This window comes from Saccopteryx leptura, chromosome 2, assembly GCF_036850995.1.
Source record: "Saccopteryx leptura isolate mSacLep1 chromosome 2, mSacLep1_pri_phased_curated, whole genome shotgun sequence".
Taxonomy (NCBI): domain Eukaryota; kingdom Metazoa; phylum Chordata; class Mammalia; order Chiroptera; family Emballonuridae; genus Saccopteryx; species Saccopteryx leptura.
In genome coordinates, this window is record NC_089504.1 from 284861769 (window position 1) to 284875793 (window position 14025).

Sequence of the window (14025 nt, forward strand, 5' to 3'; positions counted from 1 at the left end):
GCGGCGAGGGGTCACAGCGGGGCCGAGAGCCCTGGGAGCCCCGTGGGGGGTGCCGACAGGCCGGCGGGAGTCACGGCAGGACCTAACGAAAGGAAGGCGGTCGGCCAGCCATCCCTAGACCCGCGGCGGCGAGAGGGGAAAGGCCGGCGGTCTCGCCACGAGGAGGAGGAGCCTGCTGCCCCGCCCCCGCCGGAGCGAGGGAAGGAGAAAGGCTCGTGGGGAAGGAGGAGGGCGGGGAGGGGGCGGCGGGCCGGGCCTGCGCCGGAGTGAGCGGCGAGCCGAAGGGGAAGGGGCCCGGAAGGAGGCGAGCGCGGCCGCGACGCCGGGAGTCGGACGCCCGCCCGTGCCGGCTTGCCGCCGCCTTCCCGGCCTGCGCCCGAGCCTGGAGCCCCGCGACCGCCCAGGCCGGAGCGCGAAGGTCGGGCGCGGGGCGAGCGCGGCCGGAGCGGGAGGCCGCCGGCGGTCCTGCGCGATCAGACGAGGGAGGAATAAAAAGAGAGGCCGGGAAAGAAGCAGGCGATCGGATTTACCAGGAGGCTGGTGTGGAGGAAAATCCCACCCGAACTCAAATCCACAATAATTATCCAAACTCCTCATTATAAGGGAGCGGTTGTTCAGGCCCGGAGAGAAGGAGCGAAGGGGGAACGGGAGGAAGCGAAATCTGTTTCATGGAGGCCGAGGCAACAGAAAATTTCGGAGCCTGGATGTGGACAAGCAAAACAGCAGAACTAACTCAGGGAATGTCTTTCAGAAAAAGGCCGTACCTAGGCTGGGTCTGAGAATCAGGCTGACTGGGGAAGGAAACCTGCAAGTTTAAAAGAAAAGGAAATTTTCAGAGATTTTCTCTGGTTTGTGGTTATTGCTACCATTTTAAAGGTAAAACGCATTGCATTTCAGGTGTTCTTTGATTTTTTATTTTTTTCTGGTGCGATTGGCTCATTTAAGAATTTCCAAATCTTTAACATAAAACCTTTTTTGTTTTTTAATCATAATTTTGGTTCCCAGGTTTGTACTGGACTTGGAAGGAGTGCTTTTGTTTACATACTATTGTATGGTTGAATTTTTTCTTTTTACTGTGCAAATCAGCTGGAAGATTTTTTTTTGTTAAGTGCCAATTTGGATTTATTTATCCTTTTCTTTCTTCCCTCAAATGTGTCTGTCGTCGTTTTAAGCATTGAAGAACAGAATTTTTCCCCCTTTGGAGCTTGAGGCTCTTTTTTACCAACAAGGACAGCTGGGAAAATTGGATTAAAAGGATGATTTTTATCTGTATTTTTCAGTAAGACTGATATTTTGAGGGCATATTCTTTCTGTTTCGTTTTTTAGCCCCTAACCTTGAAGAGATTTGTGGTTGGGTTTTTGGTTTCTAAGGTCATAGTTTTTCCTCTTTTTCTTTCATATTTTTTTTAGGAGGGGGGTGGGGGGAAGGGGGCTGAAAAAGCAGACTATGTTACCTGGTAAAGTAGAATGGAACTTCAGTTACTAGGGTCCTGAGAGCTGGAGGAAAAAGGAGTCAGTCTTCAAGTTGGGAGGCCCTCCTCTCACCTTTCTTAAAAATTGCAAGGATTCAGTCCTGATCAAGACTTCAAAACTACAGGATTCTGAAACTGTGGAGACTCCGAGAAACCATGAGTGTAAGGTTACCCCAGAGTATAGACAGGTAGGTTTGCCAATAATGTGATTTTTCAACACTTAGGGAAAGACTGGGAGGGAGGGACGAAGGGAGGGAGGGAGGGTGTTGCATTGTGATAAAAGGTTGCAAAAGAAAGGTCTGGGAATGGTGGGGTAGGAGCATGCATTGGTCTCTAGGGACTGTCTGGGCGTGTATGTTATCTTCCCTGTGTGTCCATATTCAAAATATCTGGCTCAGTGGTTTGTTGTTTGTTTATTTGTTTGTTTTAATGCAAGCAATCAAAAGTGAAGCCGGGAGTCGGAAGAGAGGTGCAAATGCCAATTTTGACTTTTGCCAGACTAGAGGCCAAATTTCAGTCCCTAACATGCCAGCTTAGAGGATAGGAAGTGAGTGAAAGCCTGGGTACTTGAGTCTGCAAGGGTGGATTGGGACTAGCTTTAGGTGTTGGAGCTGGGAAAGGGCCCTGAGCGGGGTGTGGGCCTTTACTGGTCTGGTTGTTGTGGAACGGTGGGGTTTGGTGATGGGCTGGATCCAATTTCTAGAATGAGAAGGATGTTCTTGGCCTAAATGATGGGACAGAAACACCCTTTGCACCCCTACAGGGCTGGATTTTGTTGTTGTTTTACCAGAGGCTAATAGTCCCCAAATGAATGTGTCACGTTACAGTTCTTTCCTCTCCAAGGTTAGGGTTTAACTTCAGACCTGCCAAGGTTACGCTCTAGATTTAATCTTCCAAGGCGTTTTTAATAAGCTTGACTCCGAAATCAGTCTTACCTCTGCCTAGCGCTGGAAGGAGTTGTTTTGGGCCCTTAAGCCTGATGGATAGATGCACTGGCCCATAGAATCTGAGCACAGGATGCCCCTCCCCCACCCCCAGAGTCTGTTCAGCCTCCCCATCACTTATAACAGTACAGTACAGTTTACAACCTTGTAAGGTGTCTGCGTTTTCCCTCCTTCCCTTCCTCCCAACCTTCTTCTTTGAGAATCTTGAGAGCTGTTCTGTGGGAACTGCACATACACCCTAACAGGATGTAGGGCTGAACGAGTAAATGGAAGGACTGGGCCTGGAAAAATTATTATTGAAGAGATAGGGAATACTGTTTGCAAGGCAGTAATTGCTTTCTTCGGGTCCAGTTTACCTTTGATAATGCATGCTAATAATAAGATCTTTTTGGCTATGGAATGCGTCCTAAAATGCATATAATTTCTCTCTCCCAAACAGTAACCCCTATTGCCTCAGAGTCCTGTTTAGTTTAGTTTAGCAGTCTCCAAATAGTGGGACCTAACTTGACAGTGGAAAGGAAGAGTTTCAAAGAGTAGAAAGTGTATGTGGCTGGTTCGAACCTCCATCCTTGACCTTTCTGTTGGCTTCTCTATAGTTTGACTCTTGTAAAGCAAACACTGAGGCATGTCAAGGCAGGGAGTTGAAATGGTTTACATGCTGCCCTTTTCATCCTCTGAAGGTTAGAAATTAGTGCACTTGCATTTTTTTTAATAATTTTATTTTTTTAATGGGGCGACATCAATAAATCAGGATACATATATTCAAAGATAACATGTCCAGGTTATCTTGTCGTTCAGTTATGTTGCATACCCATCACCAAAGTCAGATTGTCCTCTGTCACCTTCTATCTAGTTTTCTTTGTGCCCCTCCCCCTCCCCCTTTCCCTCTCCCCCCCCCCCCCCCAACCACCACACTCTTATCAATGTCTCTTAGTCTCACTTTTATGTCCCACCTACGTATGGAATAATGCATGCACTTGCATTTTTGAGATTTGGGTGGACTGTTTTTATGAGATATCTTTTTTTTTTTTTTTTTAGATTTTATATATTCATTTTTAGAGAGAGGGGAGAGAGAGAGAGAGAGAAAGAAGGGGGTAGGAGCAGGAAGCATCAACTCCTATATGTGCCTTGGCCGGGCAAGTCCAGGGTTTTGAACCGGCGACCTCAGCATTCCAGGTCCATGCTTTGTCCACTGGGCCACCGCAGGTCAGGCTGTTTTTCTGAATTAATGGAAAACCAGCTGTTGGGGGATGAAGAAGGAGGCAGTAAAGTTTCCTGGACTGATGTGAGATGCTCCTCAGAGTTTGTATATCCTCACTGTCTTCTCGGGATTTGTAAAGCACAGAACATTTTCTTAGGTGCTGTCATAGGAACAGTTGAGTCTCACAATATTTCTGTGAGGCAGACAAATCAGAGGTTATTATTCCCATTTTACAGAAAGGGTAATGGAGGCTCAGAGAGGATACCTGACTTGCCAGGTCTATCTTCCCTGACTAGCTGCAGAATCTGAACTCAAACACAGGTCTTCTGAATCTGAATCCATGCCTCTTTTTATGGCCCCACTCTGTCTAAATAGGTTTGTATACTGGTCCTATTTAGGGGACACTGTTTCATTCTCTATTTGGTAGTAGGGTAAGGTGCTCTTCAGCATTCCCTTGCACTATTTATTTATTTATTTTTGATTGATTTTGGTGGGGGAGAGAGAGAGAAGGGGGACAGAGCAGGAAGCATCAAGTAGTAGTTGCTTCTCATATGTGCCTTGACTGGGCAAGCTCCTGGTTTCGAACAGTGGACCTTAGCATCCAGGTCAACGCTCTGTCCACTGCACCACCACAGGTCAGTTTCCCTTGCACTTTTTAAGCCTTGGGGCTCACACCTGTAATTTCTATAATTAAAGCTCCATTTTTTCTTATGACATATGCAGCTTTGCAGGGTGTGAGCATTCCTTACTTCAACTCCCACCCCATCCACTTCCCCATTAGAGGACCAGTTCTGGGGCCCTGGACCCCTTCAGGGTATCTCCAGTTGCATTAGATCTTATCCCTTTTGCTTTAGGCACATTCTCTTGGACTCTTTGACATCTCAGGTTCAAGACTGTGGATTTTAAGTAATTCACAATATGTAGGAAAGCATGTACCTTTCTGTTCTTTCCCTGATCCCTTCCCCTCACTTATGAACTATAGGAGATTGAGCCCCTTGGGCTTTTGTACTGGGGAAGGTTTATTTGATGGTTGATTTTGCTGTGCTGGTTACTTCCATTTGTAACATAAATGCTTACGCTTTTTCTTCCCTTGGGAAAATAAAATGAATAAATAAAGACTTATTTGTACTGGACAAATAAATAAGTAAATAATTCACAATCATACAGCATACTGGAGGAATTGGGTAGAAGGAAATTCCCTCGCTTATGGAGTCAAAGATACTTTTTTAGCTTATCAGTTTGTTGTATAGAGAGCCTAGTGCAAGGTGCTATCAGAATGATTTAGAAAATTAAGGAATGCAGTTCTTGCTCACAAAGAACATACAATCTAATTGGGGAAATAGGAAAGGTCTAATACTCCTAAAAACCACTTAAAAGCAGCACTAGACTATAAGTTCCATAAAAGCAAGGACTGTGTTTGGTTTGCTCAGGTATATCCTGCATGCATGCCTAGCTGAGCACCTGTAGGGTAAGTGTTCTAATAAATATTGACAAGTATGTGTTAGAATGAATGAGCATGTCAGCAAATGCAAGTTCTTCCATTTCAGATTTTTCAACATTAATGTATTAATTTTAAGCATAGTTAAAGTAAGGTCAATTAGAGAAGGCTGTCTAGGGGATGTGTATTTCATAGGAGGTAAGCAACGTGATGGAGGTGATTTCTGTGGAGAGAGATTGTGGTTCCAAGTAAAGAGGCCTTTGGAATATTTATTTAGCAGTGTTGAACTGCCTTTGGGGAATGGTTCCTGGGTCCAAGTAACGTGAAGTATTTGCAACTAATTTTTTATCTTTTAGGATTTTCTTAAAATATTTTATTTATTGACTTGAGAGAGAGAGAGAGAGAGAGAGAGAGAGAGAGAGGTGGTGGGGGAGGAGCAGGTATGTGCCTTGACAGGGCAAGCCCAGGGTTTTGAACCAGAACCTTAACGTTCCATGTTGACACTTAATTCATTGTGCCAGCACAAGTCAGACTATATTTTAGGATTTTAAAAATTGATTTTAGAACAAGAGAGAAACATTGATTTGTTGTTCCACTTATTTATTCATTCATTGGTTGATTCTTGTATGTGCCCTGACCTGGGATCAAACCTGCAACCTTGGCATGTTGGGTACCGCACTCTAACCAACTGAGCTAACCGGCCAGAGCTAATCTTTATTAGTGTAAATCAGTTGTTACTGAAAAATGGGTTGCTAAATTATAGCTATTTGTGTTCCTTTCAGTTTTTGACCATGAGCAAAATATTACCAATATGTATTCTTCTCTAGAGTTTCTAAAAATGTGTTTGATGTTACAAGCAGAGATATTGATACTGAATTATTTTTACAGGAATGGTAATGAGTTTTGCTAAGTCATATATATCCATTTGCCTCATTCTCCATGGCAAATGTTTTGAGATGGCCAAATGGGGTTAAAATTTGCATCTATAAAATAGCTTTTCTCTGTGAAGAGTTTGTTAGTTCATGTAAGGACCAAAGCAGAGAAGTGCTAGATTTAAGCCAAGAGTTCATGATTTGAGCCCTGGCATTCTTCTTAACTATGTGACCTTGGGCAAGTTACATGATTTCTCGAGTTTCCTCATATGTAAAGCAATAACTCATTTATATGAAATGCTTCCCAGTTCATAAACATTTTCACAAAAAAGTGTGTCATTTGAGAATTATAACATTTACTGCATCTCTCTCATGGGGCTGTTGAAAGGAGCAAATCAAATAAGATAATATATTTCAAATTGCTTTCTAAACTATAAAACTGTATATAAATTTTAGGTGGTAAACACATGGATTTGATTTAACTTCATGCACTACTTTTTAAAGTAGCCCAAAACAAATTAAGAGTAACTGAAAGGTCTTTTCATTGTTTTGGAGAATTTAACCAGAGTGAACAGGATTTTTGTTACATAAATTCATGAGGTTAGAAAGAAGGAATCCTTTTCCAATGGAAAAGGTTGGGTGATAATACTAGAAGAATATGAGAAGAGGTTATTGAATCTCCTTCCCAGAAATTTTGGTGGAAGTTTCAGCTACCTTGGCTCCCTTAGATTAGGATAGAAAGGATTTGTTTTGTGATCTCTGGACATTCCTTGTTTTAGAAGCATATGACTTTTCCTAATTCAATAAATTCAGACCCAGCAACTGTTCCTTATCAGGGATATGAGATTAAATGTAACCTTTCCCCAGCCTGGCCTTTCTTTCTAGAAGAGGCAAAATCTCTATAAGGTTTGTGGAGGAGGGAGGAGGAGGAAAGAGAAGAGGGAGGGGAATGGTAGATAGACCCATCCTAGGAAAGAGCCTTCAGGGTGAGCAGAAGGTTTGTGGCTGAGGCCAAGGGTATGACTTATCTGAGAAGAGGGTGGGAAGTGGTTCCTGGAATATTTTCCATCTCAGCTTCAGGTTTTTATTGAGCCTTAGAACCAAGAAATCACCAGATATTCAGCTGAGTTTCTACCTAGTTTAGAAATCTGGCCTCCCAGAAAAGTGACAGGTATTCAGAGCTACAAATAGTAAGTCCCCTTACTATTCTGCATCCTCTCCAAAATCTGTTCTTGTCCTATTTAGGGGTGAGATGAGAGATGGCAGAGGATTTGCAGATGAAGCATTTCATCACCATTATGAGCAGGAGCAGGCTAAGTAAGCTTAATTTTAGATGCTCAAAAACATTTTTGAAAGAGCACCCTTTGATTAACAAATTTATTTGTTGCTGTTGTTTTGTTTTTTTTTATTAAGTGAGAGGCAGGGAGGCAGAGACAGACTCCCGCATGCACCCTGACCGAATCCACCCAGCAGTGCTCTGTCCATCTGTGGCCACTGCTCTGTAACTCAGCAACTGAGCCATTTTAGTGCCTGAGGCGAAGCCATGGAGCCATCCTCAGCGCCTGGGGTCAAAATGCTCAAACCGTTTGAGGCAGGGCTGTGGGAAGGGAAGAAAGAGAGCAAGAGAGTGAAAGAGGGGTAGGGAAGCAAATCGTTGCTTCTCCTGTGTGCCCTGACCGAGAATCCAACCTGGGACTTTCACACGCCGAACTGATGCTCTGCCGCTGAGTCAATTGGCCAGGGCCTGGTTTTTGTTTTTTTTTAATGGTCTAAGTACTCTCAGATAGTCTCTGTCTTCCCATTTAGAATAGACAGAGAATACGAAAAGTTAAATGACAATAAGAGTTAATAATAAAAAGAAACAAACTCTGAAGAGCACATAGCTAATCCCAAAATTAGTATAAAGACAAAGGCATTCTGGAAACTCATAACCTCCTCCATGTAATAGAGTTTGGAAACTTGGGTAGTATCACTTACTGCTTAACGGTATGGGGTTCTGATTTCTGTGTATGAAAAGGCTTTGTTAACTGTACAGTTTCATAAAATGTAAAAAGGAGTGATTTTAATCTGTATTGACTGAATCTACTTCACATCTTCATAGTGACATTGCCTTTAAAACCCCATTTCACTGGTTTTAAAATTTAACTCCAAGATTTATCATGTGGTTTGGAAACCCTTTTCTCCATCACTGTATTAGGAAAAAGCTGAAGCATAGACCTGCTAGTGGCATTCAGGGTCACGCTTTTGCTCCATGGGAGTGAGCAGGACGAAAAGAAGTTGGAGAGTCTGATCTCAGAAGAAGAAAAAGTATCATTACTTTATTAAATGTCATGTTAGATCTTCTGTGAAAAGAGGTTTGGAGTTCTGAGGGAAGAACACCAGCATCTGTGTTACCATATTTCCCCATGTATAAGACGCACACGTTCCCCAAAAATTTGGGGTCTAAAAACTGGGTGTGTCTTATACAGTGGTTGTGGCATTTCAAATGCCATAGATGGAACTGAGACGAGGCAATATATGAAGACAGTGATTTGTCATCAGACACAGATGAGGACAAGCTAATGAATGGGAGTTTTGACAGTGATGAGGCGTTGTATGAATTTTATGATGGATAAAACTTGAGTTCAATAACTTTATGTAATACTTTTTCTTTCAAATTTTGAGCCCTCAAATTAAGGTACATCTTATACATGGGAGCATTTTATACATGGGGAAATATGGCACTATGAGTGAATTAGGCTAGCCGACTTTTAAGATTTGATTCCATCTAGCTATTAGATTCTTTGAGCCTCTGGAAACGTAAGGCCTTGTTTTCTTTCTCTCAGTGAGCAGGACTTTCCCCCCCAGCAATTCTTATCTGGTCTTCCCAAAAACCAGTGAAAATGAAAGTTTGAAAAGACCGAGGAACAGAGCTGTCTGATGAAATGAGAGAAGAAAGTGGAAGTACAGTGAGGTGGAAATGTGGGGAGATGCTGGCAGTCTGTAGCCCCTAATAGACACGGAGTAGGATTTGGAAGGTGTTTTGTTTTCAAGGTCTGGAAGAACACCCAGATTTGTGGTCCTAAAACAGTTGGACAGATTTGAGGGGGAAATCACAGAAGTTTTAGGGAATCACCTTGCCCTTTCCTCCTGACTCCAAATAGGATTTCTCTTGAGCTACTTAGGATAGTTGAGGTCTCGCCCATTTTCAGTGGTGTTTTGTGGAAGATGTTTCCATGAGTTTAATAATTATAAATTCTTTTGGATACCAAACTTTCCTTTGCTACAATTTGAGTCCATTTTATGTCTTTTTATTCTGATTTCAGTATAGCCCCCATTGATTTTTTTAAAGATTTTCCTCATTTTAAAGAACAGCACTTCATGTCTTAGTGAGAAAAGGGCCTTGAAAAGGTAGGGTGAAGTGATTTCAGAGTCTTGATTTCCAGTACTTTCTCATCCAATATTTTAAGCTACTATAAACTGGTGTGATGGAATCTATAGTCTCAACAATCATGACCTGGCATCAGATCACAGGGAAACTGAACTGATCTAGCAACCATCCAAGTGATGACCTATGGTCTGTGGCACTTGCAGTCAGTTGGTTGGACAGCAAATATTTATCAAATAGCTCAGTTCTTGGTGTTCTGGGAGAGAATTTGCAAGAATGTGGAGCTTACATTCTTGCTGGGAAATGTTATTCACAAAACAATAAAAAGATAGTACATAATACCAAAAAGGTGTATTTTGAAAAGAGAAGAAAGTTGGTGCTCATGAGAATAGCCAGGGGAGAGGTAGTTAGGAATTATTAAATGGAAAAGAGAGAGGAGGCATTTCAGACAAGGGGAACAACATAAGCAGAGTTTCTGAGGTAGAACCTAACATGGAGTGGTCTCAGGATTTTATGATTGTTGGTCTCTGTATAGCAGAGAGAAATTATGTTGTCAACATATAGAAAGGAATAAAGCTATTCAGACTGGACGTGGTAAGAAAAAGGGAACTAGTGAGGCTTATGCAATATATAGATTTTTATGTTATAAAATCATGTTTAAAGGGAGAATTCTGATGTTAGTATGTACATATGAAGAAGGCCAGCAAGGAGTTTTTGCAGCAAACTTTGCAAAAGATAATGTGGGAAAAAAGAAGAGGGGCAGGATTTGAAAGGCATTTTGGAAGGAAAACCAGCAAGGTATGTTAAGGCTGAATCAAATTTGATTCTCAAGTTGCTGAGACTGACTGATGAGAAGGTTAGTACTATTGCTAGAGAGAATACGACCATCATTAAAAAGTCACTTTGTTGCCTGACCTGTGGTAGCTCAGTAGATAAAGCTTGACCTGGAACGCTAAGGTCACAGGTTCGAAATCCTGAGCTTGCCTGGTCAAGGCACATGTGGGAGTTGATGCTTCCTGCTCCTCCCCCCTTCTCTCTCTCTCTCTCCAAAAATGAATAAATAAAGTCTAAAAAGAAAAAAAGGCACTTTGTCTCGCATGATATCCAGCAATTCTCTGAATACAACATATCAAATAGTATTTAATTTGCCAAGACCCCTAAGTTAGGCCATTTTTACAAAATAGTTTTAGTATTCTCAGTGCAGCTTTATAAAGGGAGGGAGAGGAGAATGAGTTCTGGGGGATCCCTTAGGAATTTTGGTCATGATTTGAGGAGATTAGCATATATTTGTTGGATTCTGATTAATGAATCATTCCTCAATTTCACATAGCAGATCAAACTCCAAGATTGAAGGGATACGTCTGCAGAAACCATCTTAGTAGCACAGTTTTAGAGTATAGGATATGGAGTGAGGTCATTACGGGAGCCCCAGCTCAGCCACAAACTGTGATCAGAATGATTTGCAGAAAAGTGTTTTGTGAATTCTACACTGCCAAACATATGGTGAGTGTTTTTAAGGCATTTAGTTTGGCAAGGACTCCAGATTGGCTTGACCTTTTCTCAGCTGCCAATGGAAGAGCAAGCTGTGTTTGGGTGCTCAGACCTGTGTGGACTCTTTTTTTTTTTTTTTTTTGGAAAGAGAGAGAGGGATAGACAGGGACACACAGACAGGAAAGGAGAGAGATGAAAAGCATAAACTTATTGTTGAGGTACTTTAATTGTTCATTGATTGCTTTCACATATGTGCTTTGACTGGGGGACTCCAGCTGAGCCAGTGACCCCCTTGCTCAAGCCGGCAACTTTGAGCTTCAAGCCAGCGACCAAGGGGTCATGTCTATGATTCCACGCTCAAGTTGGTGACCCCATGCTCAAGCTGCTGAGCCCATGCTCAAGCTAGAGACCTCAGAGTTTTGAACCTGGGTCCTCTGTGTCCCAGGCCGACGCTCTGTCCACTGTGCCACTGCCTGGTCAGGCAGGCCTATGCTGATTCTAAAAGACATGGCTCTAGGAACAAACAAAGGCCAGTAGTTAAAAATCAGGTGCATAAAATCTCATCCTAAAGTAATCTTTTGCTAGAAACCCACAGTGTCTTTTGTTACCAGCCCAGTCTCCCTGGCTTGGGATTCATGACTTCCTCCCTCAATTCACCCCACATATCACTAATTGTAAGTCTGATTACTGCATTTGCCACCCTGCTTTAGATAGACTAGCCTGCTTCCCGCTTTACGTGTGTATTCTCTTTCTCCCCCAACTCTTTTAGTCTTATTTCCTTCAAGGAAAACTTTTCTGGTTAATACCATCAAACTGTATATATTTTAATTATTCACTATTCCTTTGACACATACATAGAGCTATTCAACTTTTCTCTTTTATTTGTTTGTATAAAATAATTTATGTAAAAGTTCTAATAGAATGTCTAGCACATGGTAAACTATTATAAATAAATTGTTGGTGCTCTTCCATTCTTTGTATGTTTTATGTTGGTTCTGTTTTATCTTGTTACTCAGGGTTCTAAAGGATGTCTCTTCATCTTTCTGATTGCCTTCTAGTTCCCTGTTTAGTTCTCTTTGTACAAGGCGTATTTCTACTGCCTGACCAGTGGTAGCACAGTGGATGGAGCATCGACCTGGGATGCTGAGGCCCCAGGTTTGAAACCCTGAGGTTGCCAGCTTGAGCACAGGCTCACCAGCTTGAGAGTGGGGTCACTGGCTTGGCTGGAGCCCCTGGTCAGGGCATGTATGAGAGGCAATTGGTGAACAACTGAAGTGACGCAGCTTCAAGTTGATGCTTCCTATCTTTCTCCCTTCCTGTCTGTCTGTCTCTCTCTCTCAAAACAAAACAAAACAAAACAAGGTATATTTCTTTTTTTTTTTTTTTAAGTGAGAGGAGGGGAGATAGTGAGACAGACTCCCACATGCCCCAACCAGGATCCACCTGGCAGTCCCCATCTGGGGCTGAGTCTGGGGCTGATGCTTAAATCAGCATATCTATCCTCAGTGCCTAAGGCCAATGCTCAGACCTGCAGAGCTGTACTCAGTGCCCAGGGCTGATGCAGCAGGGCTGATGCTGGAACCGGTTGAGCCACTGGCTGCAAGAGGGGAGGAGAGAGAAGGGGGGGAGGGAGGAAAGAGAAGCAGATAGATGGTCACTTCTCATGTGTGCCCTGACTGGGGACTGAACTCAGGGCGTCCACAAGCAAGGCCAACGCTCTATCCACTGAGCAAACCAGCCAGGGCAGAAAAGGTATATTTCTACCAGCTGTTTCCTGACTTCAACTCTGGCTCATTCTTGACATTTCCAGTTTCCTTCATGCCTGGCCAAGGGATTACAAGAAAGCAACTCTAAACATTGCTGCCAGGTACTGAGATCAAGAATTCCCCTTGTTCTTCCTGGGTGCTAGGTCTGTGGGTACTTGTTATTTCTTCTAGGGATAGAGCAGCCTTGGTGGGTTGCTTCTCTTCAACTTCTCAGAGCTGGGGGGATTTCCTCATTGGTGGCCTGGTTTCTGGGCTGATTTTCCCTGCAGAAATGTGAAGGGCACTGGACCCACCCTGCTATTATTGTCCTGCCTGCTCCAGGCTGGCCCTATTTATTCTCCAGAGCTCAGCCCTCAGAAGCTTGACTCTAAGAGACTGCTGCGGGAGAGAAAGGCTGCTGTTGTTCTGCGGGGAGGTGCTGGAGAGAGTGTAGTAAATAGCTTTGTGAATGGGACCTTGTATGAGACTAGAACCACAGACCCTTTTCTCTTCAGAGCCCTAGGGAGAGGGGCAAGAAACCACTAGGGTTTCACAGGAACAGGGTCTGCAGTTGAGGGATATTCATGCTATCCATCAAATAAGAAATTGTCACTGGCATGGGCTCTGGATTCCATGGCAATAAGCCGCATTCCCTGCCCTCAAGGAGAGTGCGGTTTTGTGCAGGGAGACAAAGTAAGCAGGAGTTTTATGAACACACCCCAAACTCTTCTCTGAAGTCATTTGCAGCATGTGAAAGAGACATTAAAGAAGGTTTCCTAGAGGAGAGGACTTCTTAGTTGAGGCCTAAAAATGAGAGCCAGGCTTGAGAGAGGGACTATCCAGGCAGAGAGAACAGCACATTCAGAAGACTGAAGGCAAGAAATGGCATGGTGTGGGGGGAATTGAAAGTAGCTATAATCTATGGCAAAGTCATAGAACAATTAAGTGAAACTAGAACAAGTAGGAGCTGGGGCTTGAGGACCATGTAATCCTCCACATTAGAACCTGGACTTTATCCTGAGGGCAGTGGAGAACCATTGTAAAACTTTTAGTAAGTGGTGACATGATCATATATGCTTTTAAGAAAACAAGATCATCCTGGCTATAGTGTAGATAGTTAGCTTGAAAGACTAGAGCAGGGGGAAATGCATTAGGAGATCATTGTAGTCATCTTGGCTGGAGGAGAGAGTATCCTCTCATAGGTAAGTGACATTGTAGATGGTGAAAAATAAAGGATTAGAGATTGAGTATTTGGACATGTTATGTGGAGGGAGGGGTCATGAAGGACAATGTCGAAGATGGCATTCTTATTTTTGGCTTGGGCTGCTGGGTGGTACTGTATAATGAGAAAGGAACTCTAAGGGAAAAGCATGATTGAGGAAACGAGGGTAGGTCGGCATGCCTTTGGACATGTTGAGTTTGAAGTGCCTGTGGGAGATCCAAGGGAGATGTTCAGCAAGCAGCTGCGTATGTAGGTCTGGAGGTAGGAGTGTGC

General features: G+C 43.1%; 1 protein-coding gene across 11 annotated transcripts in view; it reads left to right on the plus strand.

Moving 5' to 3' along the window:
• The first annotated feature begins 206 nt into the window (after positions 1-206).
• Positions 207-14025, plus strand: part of ARHGEF11 (Rho guanine nucleotide exchange factor 11) — a 125502-nt gene continuing 111683 nt past the window's right edge. For 9 of the 11 annotated variants that reach the window (XM_066362126.1, XM_066362134.1, XM_066362130.1 and 6 more), the window contains exon 1: positions 207-1660. In XM_066362126.1, coding sequence (XP_066218223.1) covers positions 1629-1660 — 32 coding nt within the window. In that variant the 5' untranslated portion in view covers positions 207-1628. The remainder of the gene's footprint in view (positions 1661-14025) is intronic. The other 2 variants (XM_066362127.1, XM_066362137.1) reach the window with 2 other exon arrangements.